This window comes from Rhinopithecus roxellana, chromosome 10 (genome assembly GCF_007565055.1).
Source record: "Rhinopithecus roxellana isolate Shanxi Qingling chromosome 10, ASM756505v1, whole genome shotgun sequence".
Taxonomy (NCBI): domain Eukaryota; kingdom Metazoa; phylum Chordata; class Mammalia; order Primates; family Cercopithecidae; genus Rhinopithecus; species Rhinopithecus roxellana.
This window is the reverse complement of record NC_044558.1, coordinates 95,354,153-95,370,210: the sequence shown is the minus strand read 5'-3', so window position 1 is coordinate 95,370,210 and position 16,058 is coordinate 95,354,153. Positions and strand designations below refer to the sequence as shown.

The following is a 16,058-nucleotide window of genomic DNA, read 5'->3' as shown; positions in this document are numbered from 1 at the left end:
GGCTTCCTTGATCTCTGCCTTTCACAGTCCTGGTGGAAGCTTTGATGGCTCAGGAGGGGAGTCAGCAGCAGACCATTGATCCCAAACTGAAGATTGTCGTGTGCCTTTGAAGTCAGGGAAAGGTATAGTTTTAGGACTTGTTGGACCAAAAATGAAGGTTCTGGGTGTTCTGTGAACCATCACCAGCAAAGAGGGATATAATACTGGTCAGATTTCTGAAGAGGACTGTCACCTGGAGCATTTAATGAGCAAACTTTCTCTTTGGAATCAACAGTGCAGTTCCTTTTTTCCCTCCAGTTTTCTTGCATGTTCTTTGGAGCAGTTTCTTCTGACCAGCAAGAACACTTCAACCACCCTTTCGACAGTCTGGCAAGAGCAAGTGACAGTGAAGAGGACATGAATAATGGCAGTTTCTCTATATTCTAATGCTTAATGATGTCTGAGCTGGCCCACAGCCCAGTGACTGGCTCATTTGCCCCTCAAGCACGAGTTTGCATGTTTAATGTCTAAAAGAGGTTGTCCAGAACTTCCTTGGAATGGAGGATGGGCTTTTAAACCACATCATCTTGTACAACAACCATATCTAGAAATAGCTGTTTGTCAAGTGTATGTAACTTGCTTTAAATCCATTATGCTACTTGGGAGGCAGAAGAGTTTCCTGTGAAGGAAAAAAGCCCATTAGAGTTATTCAATTCAATGCATGTTCACCCTAGAGCTTTTAACATCTTTGCTAGTTTTATAAAGGTATTTAAACTTTATTCAACAGCCATTTGGAGTGCATCAAGATGGCTTGAAATGGAATTTTGTGATTTGTAGTCAGGTATCTTTTGTATTTGATTACAAACATTTGGATTTTAGTTTTCTCATGTAATACCATGGCCTTTTTTGTCCATTGTTTTTTATATTTTAAGACTTTAAGTAGAATAAACCCTGGAAAAAAGATCAAGAATAAAAATATATAGTCACCTTCACTTAGTTTTTTTAGACGGAGTCTTACTTTGTCACTCAGGCTTAAGTGCAGTGGTGCCATCTCGGCTCACTGCAACGTCTGCCTCCCAGGTCCAAGCGATTCTCCTGCCTCAGCCTCCAGTGTTGGCTGGGATTGCAGGTGCGTGCCCCTATGGCTGGCTAATTTTTTGTATTTTGTAGAGACAGGGTTTCACTGTGTTGGCCAGGCTGGTCTTGAACTCCTGATCTCAAGTGATCTGCCCACCTAGGCCTCCTAAAGTGCTTGGGATTACAGGCTTGAGCCACTGCGCCCAGCTTGGAGTGTTTTTACGTATTACAAAATTTTATTTCTTAACCTCAAATTGTTCTGATTTTCAGATGTGATTTTTTATTTTGCAGTGTGATGCAGAAAAGAATTTAATGAAAGTGATGCCAAATATTTCTGTATTATCTGACATAGAACAGCATCCTCCACTGCCAAGACAGCCTGAGTTTGGAGTGGAATAAGGTGGAAAACAAATGTCTCTGTTCTTTGGCCCTTTAAGAGTTAGCTTTTTACCTGTATAAATGGACTAAAAAATCTGGCACAAAACATTGTTATGTAATGTCTTATGATGTGTGCCTCTCCCTCCCCCAAACCTGTTTACAGTCAATTATAACCTGACAAACGAGACTTTTGTAACATCTTATTGTTAAGTCTTTCTGAAACCTTCAAACCTAAGGAAGTGTTAACTGGCAAGCAATTGTAGTTTAGACTTTGTGAGAAATTCATAAAGGTGGCGGAGTAGATTAGCATGCTTTAGAACTGTGAATAGAGTTCTAACTGAAACCAGAATGAATTTGGCTCTTGTAGCTTAGTAATGAGTCATAGCTACCCACAATAACCTAATAAAAACTCAAGTTCATCCCAAGATGTTCCTTAGTGAATGAAAATGGGCCTTAACCAAGCTTTTTGTGGTAATTGGCAATGCCCACATAATTTCAACTAAGTCCTTTCATATGGTAGGCTGAAGATTTATGTATCTTATGCTTACACTGATGATTAACACTGAATTTCTGATATTTCTAACAAATGCAGATTTGTTAGACACAGGGAGCTTTTATACACAAGAGTAACTCTGTAGGTCTCTGCCGAGGATAACATTTCTGCTTCATTCATTGAAATAGGCAGAGGGGTTTAGGTGTTGAAAGCATCATCATCAGTAATAGCCTGGATGCAGCATTGGACTATTAAAGATAGTTAACACTGGCAAGGCTCATGCCTGTAATCCCAGCACTTTGGGAGGCCCAGGTGGGAGGATCACTTGAGCCCAGCAGTTCAAGACCAGCCTGGGCAACATGGTGAGATCCCATCTCTACAAAAAATACAAAAATTAGCTGGGCACTTTGGATTTTAGAATTTGGATACAAAGTGCTAAGTTGAAATACAGTATTCTGCTGCATAACAAAGTTTTGGTCAATGATGGACTGCACAGACAGTGGTAGTCCCATAAGATAATGGAGTTGCCCTATACAGGTGTACCGTTTTTTGTCTTTCATACCATAGTTTTGCTGAACCATTTCTATATTTAGATATTCAAATGCTTACTGTTGTGTTACAACTGCCTACAGTATTCAGTACAGTAACATGCTATACAGGTTTGTCGCCTAGGAGCAACAGGCTATCCATATAGTCCAGATGTGCAGTAGGCTAGATCATCTAGGCTTGTCAGTACACAATGATGAAATTGCTAAGGATGCATCTGTCAGAACATCTCTGCTGTTAAACAACACGACTGTACACCAGATTTTTTTTGTAGTTTCCCTCTATACTTCCCTCTATATATGGAAGGTGCAAAGCCTCAGCTGGGAAAAACTTCTATGATTTACATTCAGTTGTCAGTCCATTTTGATGAATTTCTGAGGAAGCTCACCTGATACAGTGAAGCAGCCAGCTGGAGCCAGTTAAAGTAGTAGCATATATTCAGTGCTAGAATGACTAGGAGGCTTAGAAATGAGGACTTGAGACCGACAAACTCAGTGTCAAGGGCTGGTGTCTCACTTAGTTACTATTCAAACCAAAAGAAGTACACAGATTAGTATAAATACTATGTTTATTAAATATCTTTACAGTTTATTTAAATGTATTTACAGAACTATTCCTGCATAAGTTATAATTCAGACATCCAAATTCAGGTAATTGCCTCTTGGGTAATAAGACAAATAATGATAGTCTCAACAGAAAAAAAGCAGCTCATTAGTATACACACAGATTCTAATTTGCTTCATTATTTAGCCATCTTTGCCACAAACTACCTGCTAACAGTTACAATTTTGACATGGACACATTTTAGTTGAGAAGTTCAATTTTGCAAAGAATTTAATTTTAAATAAATAGAATCCAAATATGTTCTTCTGCTTCATGTTTTGTTTTATAAGCAGATTTTGGTTTTTGATACTGTAAAATTTTTAAAATGCAAAAATGTGATACAGTTTCCAGAGAAACTGAATGCTGTAGCTTCTACCAAAGACAGCTGGTAAAAGGTGACCTAAGGAACCATGAACTTACCCAAAGTACAAATGTTTACAGTTCGAGCCAATATCTTGTTTACATTCTCCCAAACACTCAAAGCTGACTCAATAAATTCCCACGATTCCTGCCTAACTTGTTACTTGGTATGGTGGGCTAGTGGTACTGAAGGTGGTTTCCATCTCCGGGCTACTGTCCCATCCAGAACACACAAAGCTGATAGGAGAGGATGCTCTCCCATCATGCAAAGCTTGAAACCGAGTTTCTAATCTAGACACAGCCCAACCCCCAGACATGCATACCTGGAATGGATTCTTTTGTGACTTAGTACCCATCAACCATGTCAAGCAAATACAGTAACTCAGGACAAATAACTTGTTCCCCCTGCCTCCCATTTCTTCTTTTAGTTTTCAGAGCCTATGGACTCTATTGCATCTCCATTTGGTAAATTTTTTTTTTTTGTGCGCAGGCAGCTTAAGTTCATAGGAAGAAATAAGGTTCTGATATGTTTAGAGTGCACACTTTAAAACAGAACAAAATAAAAATTTCAAGCATGTGATAAAAATATTGATTTTTATAATACAGTATTGCTTTATAAATATAGATGGAAAAGCTATAAACTTTACTGGTCTTTGGTGCATCCAGAGAGGGATAATTTGCCATTTGTAAATTAGAAATCCAAATTTTTTCTCTTGTTATAAAAGTCCATTACATGAGGCAAGTGTGTGTGTGTGTGTGTGTGTGTTGCTTAAAATACAATTAACACACACATCAGGTTCAGAATCAGACCCACCAAGTGGTACAGCACAGTAACAACCCATGGAAGCTTGGGTCTGTGACCTGGAAAATTCTACTATGGGTCCAACACAGCCTCTGACCAGAGAGTAGGAGAGATACTTGTTAAGCAGCACTCCAACTGACCCCCCCGGCAGTCATAAAATTAAGTGCATAACACAAAAAGAACAGGGGAAAATAGAGAAAATATTTTATGTCACTAATCTACAGGCCAGATCCAAAGTCAATTCCACTGTGAAACTCAATTCTTGCCCCACTACTTTCAGTATCACTGGAACAAACACATTGTCAATTTCTAACAATCATTTCTCAAAAAGGTAAGCTGAGTAAATGAGTTGTGTATAACACCACCAATCTAACTTTACAAATACTGTGTTTGACAGGTTAAATGAGAGCAGAGAAAAACCAGAAACTTGACGAGCATTGCTCTTACCAGGAATTAAACATAGGCGTTGGAAAATGAATGCAAAATATATCCAGATCATAAGGCTACATACCTCTTACCAAAAACAATTGAAAACCTAAACAAAAGAGCTGAAGTTGTCAATCCTAATATAAATGTATTCCTTCTAACAAAACCCTTCTGGATGCAACTTTCTTTACTTTTTAAATACACAGAGACTGCAAATAGTTTGTGCAAAATAAATACCCCGCCACTTGCCACTCATGCTTCTGTGTTTTATCATAGCATGATTTCTCCTTAAATAGAGTCTCCCTCCAGACCCCCCACCCCGCCCCCACCTTGTCTACCAAAGAATTCTGTTTTGTCAAGTTAGGGTAGTTAAGGCATTCTGACATGTAATTAAAGGTGATTCAAAATAGATTATCTAACATTATGCCAATTTAGGAATAGTAGATAAATTACTGAACGGCTTACAAATGAATAACTCATTCTTATTATAAATGAAATGCCTGTTACAAGCATGATGCATTGAAATATAGTAATGACATGTACATGGTACATGTTAAACAATTTTAAATAAAAGCTTGACAGTTACTCAAATATACAGTACAAATTCACAAAACAAAATCTTTTAAAACAAGTTGAGGTAACCTCAAACATAAATTTTAATGCAATAAACCAGGGAGTCAGTATCTCCTTTAGAGAAAGACTTTCTATATTCTCAAGTAGATTCTCATCAGGTTTAATTGCATTCTCATCTATACACCAATGTTACCTGACTTATATATAAAACATGGCTTTAATTTAAGGATTTCTAAGTATATATTTTTTTCTACCACCAAGTTAATGAAGGAAAAAACTGACCCAAAAATATATATCTTTACAGCAGTCCACTTGTACACAAACCTTAAAAATAAGTTTCAGCTTGCAGATAATGGGAAAACTGAATGTGGGGTAGTTTTGTAAGGAAACTATACACTGCAAAATGGCTATTCGGAAACTGTAAACATTAAGCTTGATTCAGAAACCCCTACATTTCTGTGTGGGGTAATTGTAAATGTCAGATCATCACTGGGAGTTTTCCTCATGGACGTCTGTGCTGCTGCCGCCGCACACAGTGCTCTCTCCACATGGACTCACTGGATTTGGTGCATGCTCTATAGAAAGCAAGGCTACTAATAAAAGGTCTGAGAGTACAAGTATGGGTAGGTAGCATGACCACTGAAAGCCAACAAAATTCAAAGTTACAGTTGTTTGTTCTCAACCCTTCAGGCCTTGGGCCCTAGAGTTCCCATTCGGGGGCATCCTCAGACAACTAGGAGGAATTTCAGCCATAACATTAAATTTCTAGGCTTTGAGGGGTTTTACAATCTTGAATAATATTTCCATAAAAAAATACTGGTAAAGTGTCTCCCCCACCCCTCCTGGTGATCAGACCTTAGCCTGTGATTTGGACTAATCAATAAACTGCCAAAACTTTAACCACAGGAACACAAGCATCTTTTTAAAAGCATGAAATATTTGCACCCCTAGAACTAAAATGATTTTTCTCCCGATTTGTAACAAAAAAGCTTCTGGGATCAAAACTGTATAACCCAGAGCAATGTTTTAGAGCAGAATCATAAGCCCCTGAAAAACAGGAGTTTATAACAAAGACATAAAGCCACACCAATCATCGTAACGAAGACTATGCCTGTGGAGTACACGTGTAACATTTCTTTTGATGAATAATATATGTTTTTAGATGTATCATTACGTACAATTTGTGTTAGACTTGTACAATCCCTTTAGCACACTAGGATTTTGAATTCACTTTACCAACATTACTCATTTTCAATATTTCAACTACTTTTGAAAAGAAACAGCCACGGTGGCACTGAACACCTCCATCCCCATCATGGAAAGAACATCGAGAAATGAAGGCCGATCTTCAAATCTTGGATCTCTTCAATTGCTGCTGGCAGATATGAGCTAGTGAATGATAGTAGTGGTTCTCAACAAAGATCTCAATGGGTCTCAAGAAGACAGGCAAAAGACTTACATCACTGGCCATTGAGATCAGTGGCAAAGAAATGTGGTCCTGCCAGCAGGATCAGCACACATGGCAGGGGAAATTTGGGATGATGAAAGGAAAGGCAGGACTCGACACCTCGGCTAGTCTGTATACTCAGCCACTATTGAAAGAAGGACGGTGATGTCATCTGGCTTTCCACCTACAATGAAAATGAGAACCTATCAGTATATATATATATATATATTTTTTTTTTTGAGGCGGAGTCTCGCTCTGTCGCCCAGGCTGGAGTGCAGTGGCCGGATCTCAGCTCACTGCCAGCTCCGCCTCCCGGGTTTACGCCATTCTCCTGCCTCAGCCTCCCGAGTAGCTGGGACTACAGGCGCCCGCCTCGTCGCCCGGCTAGTTTTTTGTATTTTTAAGTAGAGACAGGGTTTCACCGTATTAGCCAGGATGGTCTTGATCTCCTGACCTCGTGATCCGTCCATCTCAGCCTCCCAAAGTGCTGGGATTACAGGCTTGAGCCACCGCGCCCGGCCCCCTATCAGTATATTTTAAAAGGAAAAGTCAATAAAAAATGTGTACTTAAATAAGTACTAGGAGACAAATGCTTGCATTCCAGGCAGTTTTGGTTTGTCAGTATACCCTAGTAGAATAAAGAAAAAAATATTTGATAAAGAAAAACAGTTAAACAAAACTCCAAGAAATTATATGAAACTGAAGCTTAAAAAAAAAAAATCTTCCCTGCTCCTTTACAACAGGCGCTCTATTCAAACAGCCACCACATCCTCTGTTCACATCAATCACAGTGAATCTGACGAGAAAGTTACATGCTTCTATACCCACAATCCTAATTTAGACAAACATATCCAGTGTTTTGAAACTAGGAATAGCCTCGTATTCTAATCTGCGAAACAGCTATGGCATGCACTTTTTTCTATTTTAACATTTTTTGGAGGACTAAGAAATGTTTCACATGTCATAAAATTATATCAACAAGAAACTGACTAATTCTACTAGCTCTGATATGCTAGCACCAACATGTCGTCCCAGCCCTGAGACGGAGCCACCGGCCTGCTCCCAAAGTCACACATCAGGCAGTAGATAGGACAAGTCTTCAGTCAAGGGCAGTTTCACATTGCTTCCCTCTTCAAACCCTGCTGTGGCAATTTGGCAGGCAAACACTGTTGAGTCCCACAAAGCAGAGGAAGGGAGAAGCGAAATGTCAGACACGTGAAAGGCAAAATGTTAAAACTGTTAGGAATGTCCACGCACTCTGGGCAGAGCTCAGAGGCCTTTTGGGCTCAGGTCCAAGCATTGCGGTGGCGGCAATAAAGGGCTTCAGGTTCCACCTGCCTCTGCGGCCAATGAGGTTCAGTTCTGAAGGGCATGCTGTGTGGGGAAGACATAACGACATGCACTTGCTCTCATCCTCCTGACCTTGCTGAAAGCCACCAGTGCACAGCTTGGGGGCTGGGAAAGGATACCTCCACAGTCTCACCCAGAGCCCAGAATGCTCCACTCTACTGACACCACGTCCCCAGTCCCTATGCCCTTCCCAAAGAATGCTTACCTCTCACATTTAATCCATTGTCACATGCAAACTGTGCAAAAGGTGACATATAATTTGGGTCATAGGCCAGCTCATGAGCTTGCTCAGCAATGCTTCTTGCAGTCTGTTGTATACTCTCATAATTTGAATTCTAAGATAAAGCATGAGGAAGTTATTTTACCATAATGCTCAAGACAGTAACATTTATCTAACCACCTTTTCCATCATTTAAGTTTTATTCTAGTTAGAAAAGACATTAAAACATCATGCCCTGGCTAATATGAACAAGACACCAGTGCTGCCTGCACAAGGTATCAATCACAAAGTCCTTTGCTATGGTGGCCTTATGCCCTAAAGTTTGGATTTTCATTTTTGCATTTTTCCCATTTGAAATTCTTAAGGTATTCTTGCTAAAATAGGATGAACCGAAAAAGCAGATTCTGATAGCCTTTGAAGGATACTTCAAAAACTTCCCTGCTTAGGAACACACCCTGGCCAACCCCAGTTTGCCTCCAAGAGCTGCCAGTTGCTCTAGTGAAAATACCTTCAGAATTTTGTATCAGGAGGAGATTCCTGTCTAGCTGTGAAATCTTGGGCCTTAACTTTATCCTTGCTGCTTCAACTACCTCATCTGCAAAACGGGGATGGGAACACGAGGTCCACTTCAGCTCTAGTTTCAGTGTAACGACAGGTCTCTGCCTCAATGTCACCTCCTCAAAAAGGCCCTCCCTGACTAATCTATCTTAAAGTAGTAGCAGTCCCTTCTACTCTCTATTCCCCTATCCAGCTTTGTTTTTCTTCTTATTTAGCACCCACATTACATCATAGATTTACTTCCCTGTATTTATCTATTTTCCTCCACTAGGATGTAAGTTCCATACAGGTAGGGACTGTGTAGATTCTGCTCACCACTGTGTCACCACACAGAACACAGTGCCTGCAACAAGGAAGCACCTCACACTGCACTCCACAGACAAGGCGTGGCACTAAGGAGTTCCTACACAGGGCTGTAGTTAATCCTCATTGCAACCCTATAAAAGAGGATCTTTAGGATGCCCCATTTTATGTGAAGAAAATACTGCTTAAACAGTTTTAAGAAACCCTAGATCTCAGCAACTTCAATAAGTAATTAAAAAAAGAAAGAAAGAAATGTACCCAAAGTCATACTGGTTAGAGGTAAAGACTCATGAGAAAAAGACTAATTTTTCCCAGAGTGTGTTCACAAAGCCAGGAAAAAGTTGAAAGCCTAGTTTTCACCTCCTTCCTCTCTCTATGGGAGAAACTCAAACTATTTGGTTACCGGTGGCAGCTCAGGTCACATTGAGGCTTCCAGCAGCCTGCTGCCTTTGGCTGGCTCTGGCATGACTATTTCCTGTCTTTGCCTGATTCAACACCTGCTGGGTGTGTTAGAAGAATAAAAGGAGAAAATGACAACCAGGACCCAACACCATTAGACACCATTAAAATACAAATAAAGATACAAACAAGAAATGCCCTCCATCTAGACTTTTCCTATTTTTACCAGCCTATGAAAAACTTGGGTAGGAAGCTTCTTTTTCCAAGTGCTCTAATTATTTGAAAGACCAGAGCTATTATTAGTTTCCTGAAATTCACAAAATAGTTCTTTCCAAAACTACAAAGAGATAATGCAACTGAATCCATAAAACTCAGGTGTCCAGAGAGGGCCACTGTTCCCAAGAGCTAACCTTTGAGTTAATTACCTTTAACTTTTTTAGCTCCTGAAGGATCATATAATCAGGCATGTTGTCAAAGAGTCCATCTGTTGCCGTCAGGATAATGTCTCCTAACTGGACATCAAAAGACGTGCTATCAGCAGCATCCGGACTGTGGCAAGGACAGGAGATGGACAAAGTTAAAAAGGCCCTTTAGAGATGAGTTCAAAATGTCCTACAGGCACTATTTTACAATGTAATAAGCCTTTTGCAAGAAAAACTAATTTATAATAATGTAATCAATTTTTTTAAAAAGTCACTCTGAAACTCCCAACCCTGAAAAAAGTTAATTGAAAACTAATATAAAATGTTTCAAAATTTTAACTGAAACTCCTGAGTAAAACCAAGTATGATGATTAGTCACAAGTGGCTGAGAAGGAGGAAGGGTTCTCTTCTGAGTCAGATCTAACACACCTCTAAAATCCAAGTGGAAATGAGTCTTTATTCCTAATACTTTAGAGCCAAATTCCATCCTCCCTCTCTCTCCTTTTTTTTGAGATGGAGTCTCTGTCACCCAGGCTGGAGTGCAGTGGCATGATCTCTGCTCACTGCAAGCTCCGCCCCTCCGGGTTCACGCCATTCTGCCTCAGCCTCCCGAGTAGCTGGGACTACAGGCGCCCGCCACCATGCCCTTTACTAAAAATTTTGTATTTTTAGTAAAGACAGGGTTTCACCGTGTTTGCCAGGATGGTCTTGCTCTCCTAACCTTGTGATCTGCCTGCCTCGGCCTCCCAAAGTGCTGGGATTACAGGCGTGAGCCGCTGTGCCCAGCTTTTTTTTTTTTTTTTTTTTTTTGGAGACAACTGGAGACAAGTCTCACTCTGTCGTGGAGGCTGGAGGCTAGAGTGCAGTGGCATGATATAGGCTCACTGCAACCTCTGCCTTCCAGGTTCAAGCGATTTTCCTGTCTCAGCCTCCCGAGTAGCTGGGACTACAGGCATGTAAAATAGTGCCTGTAGGACCACAGTCATGCACCACCACGCCCGGCTAATTTTTTTTTTACATTTTTAGTAGCGACAGGCTTTTGCCATGTTGGCCAGGCTGGTCTTGAACTCCTGACCTCAGGTGATCCACCTGCCCTGGCCTCCCAAAGTGCTGGGATTACAGGCATGAGCCACTGTAATCACCAGTCGCCCAGCCCACCCTCTCTTATTCACATATTTCACTCATCAGTTTCCTTGGATATTTGAATCTGGCTCCTGGGGTGCCGTGAGGGTGGGATGATGAGTACCTGTGGAGAACAACATGCCAATCCTATAAGAATTCATTCACTAGGCCAGGCGCGGTGGCTCAAGCCTGTAATCCCAGCACTTTAGGAGGCCGAGACGGGTGGATCACGAGGTCAGGAGATCGAGACCATCCTGGCTAACACGGTGAAACCCCGTCTCTACTAAAAAAATACAAAAAACTAGCTGGGCGAGGTGGCGCAGCCTGTAGTCCCAGCTACTCGGGAGGCTGAGGCAGGAGAATGGTGTGAACCCGGGAGGTGGAGCTTGCAGTGAGCCAAGATCCAGTCCCTGCACTCCAGCGTGGGAGACAGAGCGAGACTCCGTCTCAAAAAAAAAAGAAAAAAAAAAAAAGAATTCATTCACTGCTGGGCGTGGTGGCTCACGCCTGTAATCCCAGCACTTTGGGAGGCCAACGCAGGTGGATCACCCAGGAGTTCAAGACCAGCCTGACCAACATGGTGAAACTCCATCTCTACTAAAAATTTAAAAATTAGCTGGGCGTGGTGGCACACATTTGTAATCCCAGCTATTCAGAAGGCTGAGGCAGGAAAATTGCTTGAACCCGGGAGATGGAGGTTGCAGTGAGCCAAGATTGTGCCACTGCCTTCTAGCCTGGCGACAGAGTGAGACTTGGCCGGATTACCTGAGGTCAGGAGTTCGAGACCAGCCTGGTTAAAACTCATTTCTACCAAAAATACAAAAAATTAGCCGGGCGTGGTGGCATGCGCCTATAATCCCAGCTACTAGGGAGGCTGAGGCAGAAGAATCGCTTGAACCTGGGAGGCAGAGGTTGCAGTGAGCTAGATCACGCCACTGCACTCCAGCTAGGGCTATAAGAGCGAAACTCCGTCTCAAAAAAAAGAAGAAGAAGAAAAAAAAGAATTCATTCACCTGAAATATCTACAGTGTATTGGCACAGTAAGGACTCTGTGTCTCCCCAGGGTCCCAAAGTGCTCACCATACATGGGTATTTATTAGTGTGCCTGGTGTAACACGTCTTCAAGAAATATCTTGGTATCTTGACTAGGCATGGTGGCTCACGCCTGTAATCCCAGCACTTTGGGAAGCTGAGGCAGGCAGATTACTTGAGGTCAGTAGTTCAAGACCAGCCTGGCCATCATGGTAAAACCCCATCTCTGCTAAAAATATAAACATTAGCCAAGCATGGTGGCATGGTGGCGTGTGCCTATAATCCCAGCTACTCGGAAGGCCGACACAGGAGAATCGCTTGCTTCAACCCCAGAGGTGAAGGTTGCAGTGAGCTGAGATGGCACCACTGCACTCTAGCCTGGGCGACAAAGTGAGACTCCATCTCAAAAAAAGAAAAAAGAAAAAAGAAGTATCTGTTGCATAACTAAATGAAAGAAGCAGCTAAATATTTGACTCTCCAAATTGGGGAAAAAAACTCTTCAGTATACTGTTGAAGAAAAAAGCAAGGTGCAGACGGTATGTGCAACCATTTCCATAAAAAAAAGGGGGCAGAAAGACACACAGATACGGATGCTTCTATATGCAGAGAATAAATCTAGAGAGAATCAAAGAAACTGCTCATAGTGGGCTGTGGGTGGTGGCTCATGCCTGTAATCTGAGCACTTTGGGAGGCCAAGGTGAGCAGATCACTTGAGGTCAGGAGTTCAAGCCCAGCCTAGCCAACATGGTGAAACCCCGTCTCTACTAAAAAAGTACAAAAACTTAGATAATGGTGGTGCACGCCTGTAATTCTAGCTACTCGGGAGGCTGAGGCAGGAGAACTGCCAGAGCCAGGGAGGCAGAGGTAGCAGTAAGCCAAGACTGCGCCACTGCACTCCAGCAGCCTGGGCAACAGAGCGAGATCTGTCTCAAAAAAAAAAAAAAAAAAAAAAAAAAAAAAAAAAAAGAAGAAACTGCTCATAGCAGCTGCCTTTGAGGAGAGAATGTGGCGGAGGACAGAAACAGGGGCAGATGTCTCACTAAACTTTTTTGTGTACAACTCTTAAAAAAAAAAAAAAAAAAAAAAAAAACAAACAGATGCATCCATAAAAATGGGGGAAAACCCTGGGTGGGGAGAAAAGATCTTATATTCAGAGATCATGGCCTCCTGAGGCTGGTTCTTGGGCACTTCCTCTTTTTTTTTTTTTTTTTGAGACAGAGTCTTGCTCTGTCGCCCAGGCTGGAGCGCAGTGGCGCGATCTCAGTTCACCGTAAGCTCCACCTCCTGGGTTCACGACATTCTCCTGCCTCGGCCTCCCGAGTAGCTGGGACTACTGGCACCCGCCACTGTGCCTGGCTAATTTTTTTGTATTTTTAGTGGAGACGGGGTTTCACCATGGTCTCGATCTCCTGACCTTGAGATCTGCCCGCCTCGGCCTCCCAAAGTGCTGGGATTACAGGCATGAGCCACCGTGCCCGGCCTCTTGGGTACTTCTTAAGGCCAGTTTCACGCCTTCCAGGCCTCCCTGGGGAGGGAAAGGTGAGATCTGATAATCTGCCTTAACCTGTAATAAAGGAACAAGAGCCAGGAAAGCAAATCAGATACTGACCTGGAAGGGAGGCACCAGACACCCTAAGCTTGACAGAAAAACCCCAACACTTGTGTAAGCAACATGTGACAACATTTGTGAAGAGAAAGCATAAAAACTACCAAACAAAAGCACACATGCCTATGAGGATTCACACTAAATGCACTCAGAAAATTTCTGGTTTATCTTCACTTGACTGAGGAAGAAGGTGGTACATGTGAAGTTCTGCCACGTGTTGCTGCAGGGAACCGACTTTCACTTACACATTTAGATAATCAACATTTTGTAAAAATGTCTACTAAAGGAAAACCTGCGAGTTAAGGTTAAAATAATATTCTGTAGATAAGAGGGACCATTAACTAAGGAGATACACGCAGCATGAAAAAAAAAAGGAAAAAGACTGTAAAACTGGGGGAAATCAGGTCAATTCTCTCTGTGGAATAAAGAGAAAACCATGCAAGATGCTCTCATCTACTCAGCCTTTGAAAGCTAATCCGATTGTAGAAGTGTAGATTAATGACCAGGTTGGCACTGAAGCTCTGTTTTATGCTGAGGTTTTTCTTTCCCCAGGAGTGTCCTTTGCTATTCTGTCTGTGAGAGTCTTGCTCCCATTGGACTGTTCGTCCTCTCCTAACACTCCCACCCATGAGCTTGGTGTTCTGCCAGCTGCAGTTTTGCCCATTTTGATTGAACATACTGTGCTGCTGGAAACTTTTGACTGCACTGAAACATGAGCTGAAATCACATGCTAGCGAGCTGTCTCTGGGCTCCAGGGGAAGCCACCTCCACCTCGTTGGCACGCTGGCAGAGTACTGCCCCAACCTGTCTGTCCCACAGACAGTGTGTGAGATATGGCAGGGCTGCTTTGGTGCCTGGCAGCCCAACAAGAAGAATCAAATGAAGAAAAAATTAAAGCACCAGTCTCCAAAAACTGTGATCTGAGCTTGGGCTCTATGGAGGCCTTGGGGTTCAGAGTTCTCCCCACTCCAGTGTGGCTAACAATAATGTAGATTACAGCCAACTTAAGAAGGGGCTAGAATCAAATATTCTTCCAATTATGGTCACCCGCCTACTTTTACTTTTTACTTTCGGATTTGGGCTGGTGACCATAATTGGAAGAATATTTAGACTTTTAAAAAGTTACTTATACTGCTAAAGTTACTTTTTAGATGGGCAATACTGAATATTTAATTATATAACATGCTCATTCCAGTTTAAAAGATGGCAATAATAATTCATTTTATCTTAGTTTGGACCTAAGAGCTGGTTTAATAAGAGCTATTAAGCAGAGACAAGTACTTGCTAGAATGCTTCTATTTTTACAAAAGGCTCATTGTCCATTAATCAACATTTATGAATTGCCAGTGATGTTTGTGCCAGGTCCTATAAAGCTATAAGATTGTTAAAGACACTGAAATCTGGGGCTTTGCCTTACTCTGGATACTCATCTAAGAAAAGAAAAACTGTAAAAGTCAACTCAAAAAAGCACTGTCTTGGCTGGGCACAGTGGCTCATGCCTGTTAATCTCAGCACTTTGGGAGGCCGAGGCGGGTGGATCACGAGGCCTGGAGTTTCAGACAAGCCTGGCCAACACGGTGAAACGCCAACTCTACTAAAAATACAAAAATTAGCCGGGCGTGGTGGCGGGCGCCTGTAATCCCAGCTACTCGGGAGGCTGAAGCAGGAGAATCACTTGAACCGGGAGACAGAGGTTGCAGTGAGCTGAGATCACGCCATTGCACTCCAGCCTGGGCAACAAGAGCAAGACTCTGTCTCAGAGAAGGAGGGGAAGAAAAAAGTACCATCTTGGAATGCTCTTGACAATTTAAAAGTGAATTGAGAAAAGACGTGAGAAAGAAAAAGAGAATACCTCAATAACATTATCAAAGAACATATCCAAGACCACTTTTTTTAAGAGACAGGGTGTCGCTATGTCGCTCAGGCTGGACTCTATCGATTTTCCAGCCACAGCCTCTGAAGTACCTGGGACTATGGTTCTACACCACTGTGCCCACCTCAAGACCATTCTGGCTTTAACGTTTTGGTTTTTTTTGAGACAGAGTCTTGCTCTGTCACCCAGGCTAGAGTGTAGTGGCGTGATCTCGGCTCACTGCAACCTCTGCTTCCCGGGTTCAAGTGATTCTCCTGCCTCAGCCTCCCGAGTAGCTGGGACTACAGACGCCCGCCACCACGCCCAGCCAATTTTTGCATTTTTAGTAGAGATGGGGTTTCACCGTGTTGGCCAGGCTGGTGTTGAACTCCTGGCCTCAAGTGATTCACCCACCTCAGCCTCCCAAAGCGCTGGGATTATAGGCGTGAGCCACCGTGCCCAGCCACTCAAGACCATTTTGATTCAATTTCCTGCAAGTTCTATTTGATG

At 42.3% G+C, this 16,058-nt stretch overlaps 2 protein-coding genes across 13 annotated transcripts in view; one reads left to right on the top strand and one right to left on the bottom strand.

Annotated features, from left to right (window-relative positions):
• The window catches only part of RAD9B (RAD9 checkpoint clamp component B), a 38,065-nt gene extending 34,730 nt beyond the window's left edge, over positions 1 to 3,335 (top strand). For 8 of the 12 annotated variants that reach the window (XM_010379156.2, XM_010379139.2, XM_010379174.2 and 5 more), the window contains one exon: positions 298 to 3,335. In XM_010379156.2, coding sequence (XP_010377458.1) covers positions 298 to 426 — 129 coding nt within the window. In that variant the 3' untranslated portion in view covers positions 427 to 3,335. The remainder of the gene's footprint in view (positions 1 to 297) is intronic. The other 4 variants (XM_010379166.2, XM_030939681.1, XM_030939676.1 and 1 more) reach the window with 2 other exon arrangements.
• The window catches only part of PPTC7 (PTC7 protein phosphatase homolog), a 53,417-nt gene continuing 40,382 nt past the window's right edge, over positions 3,024 to 16,058 (bottom strand). The window contains exons 4-6 of the mRNA XM_010379087.2: positions 9,940 to 10,063; positions 8,240 to 8,369; positions 3,024 to 6,868 (exon numbers count right to left, since the gene is read on the bottom strand). Of these exons, the coding sequence (XP_010377389.1) occupies positions 6,810 to 6,868; positions 8,240 to 8,369; positions 9,940 to 10,063 (313 nt within the window). The 3' untranslated portion in view covers positions 3,024 to 6,809. The remainder of the gene's footprint in view (positions 6,869 to 8,239; positions 8,370 to 9,939; positions 10,064 to 16,058) is intronic.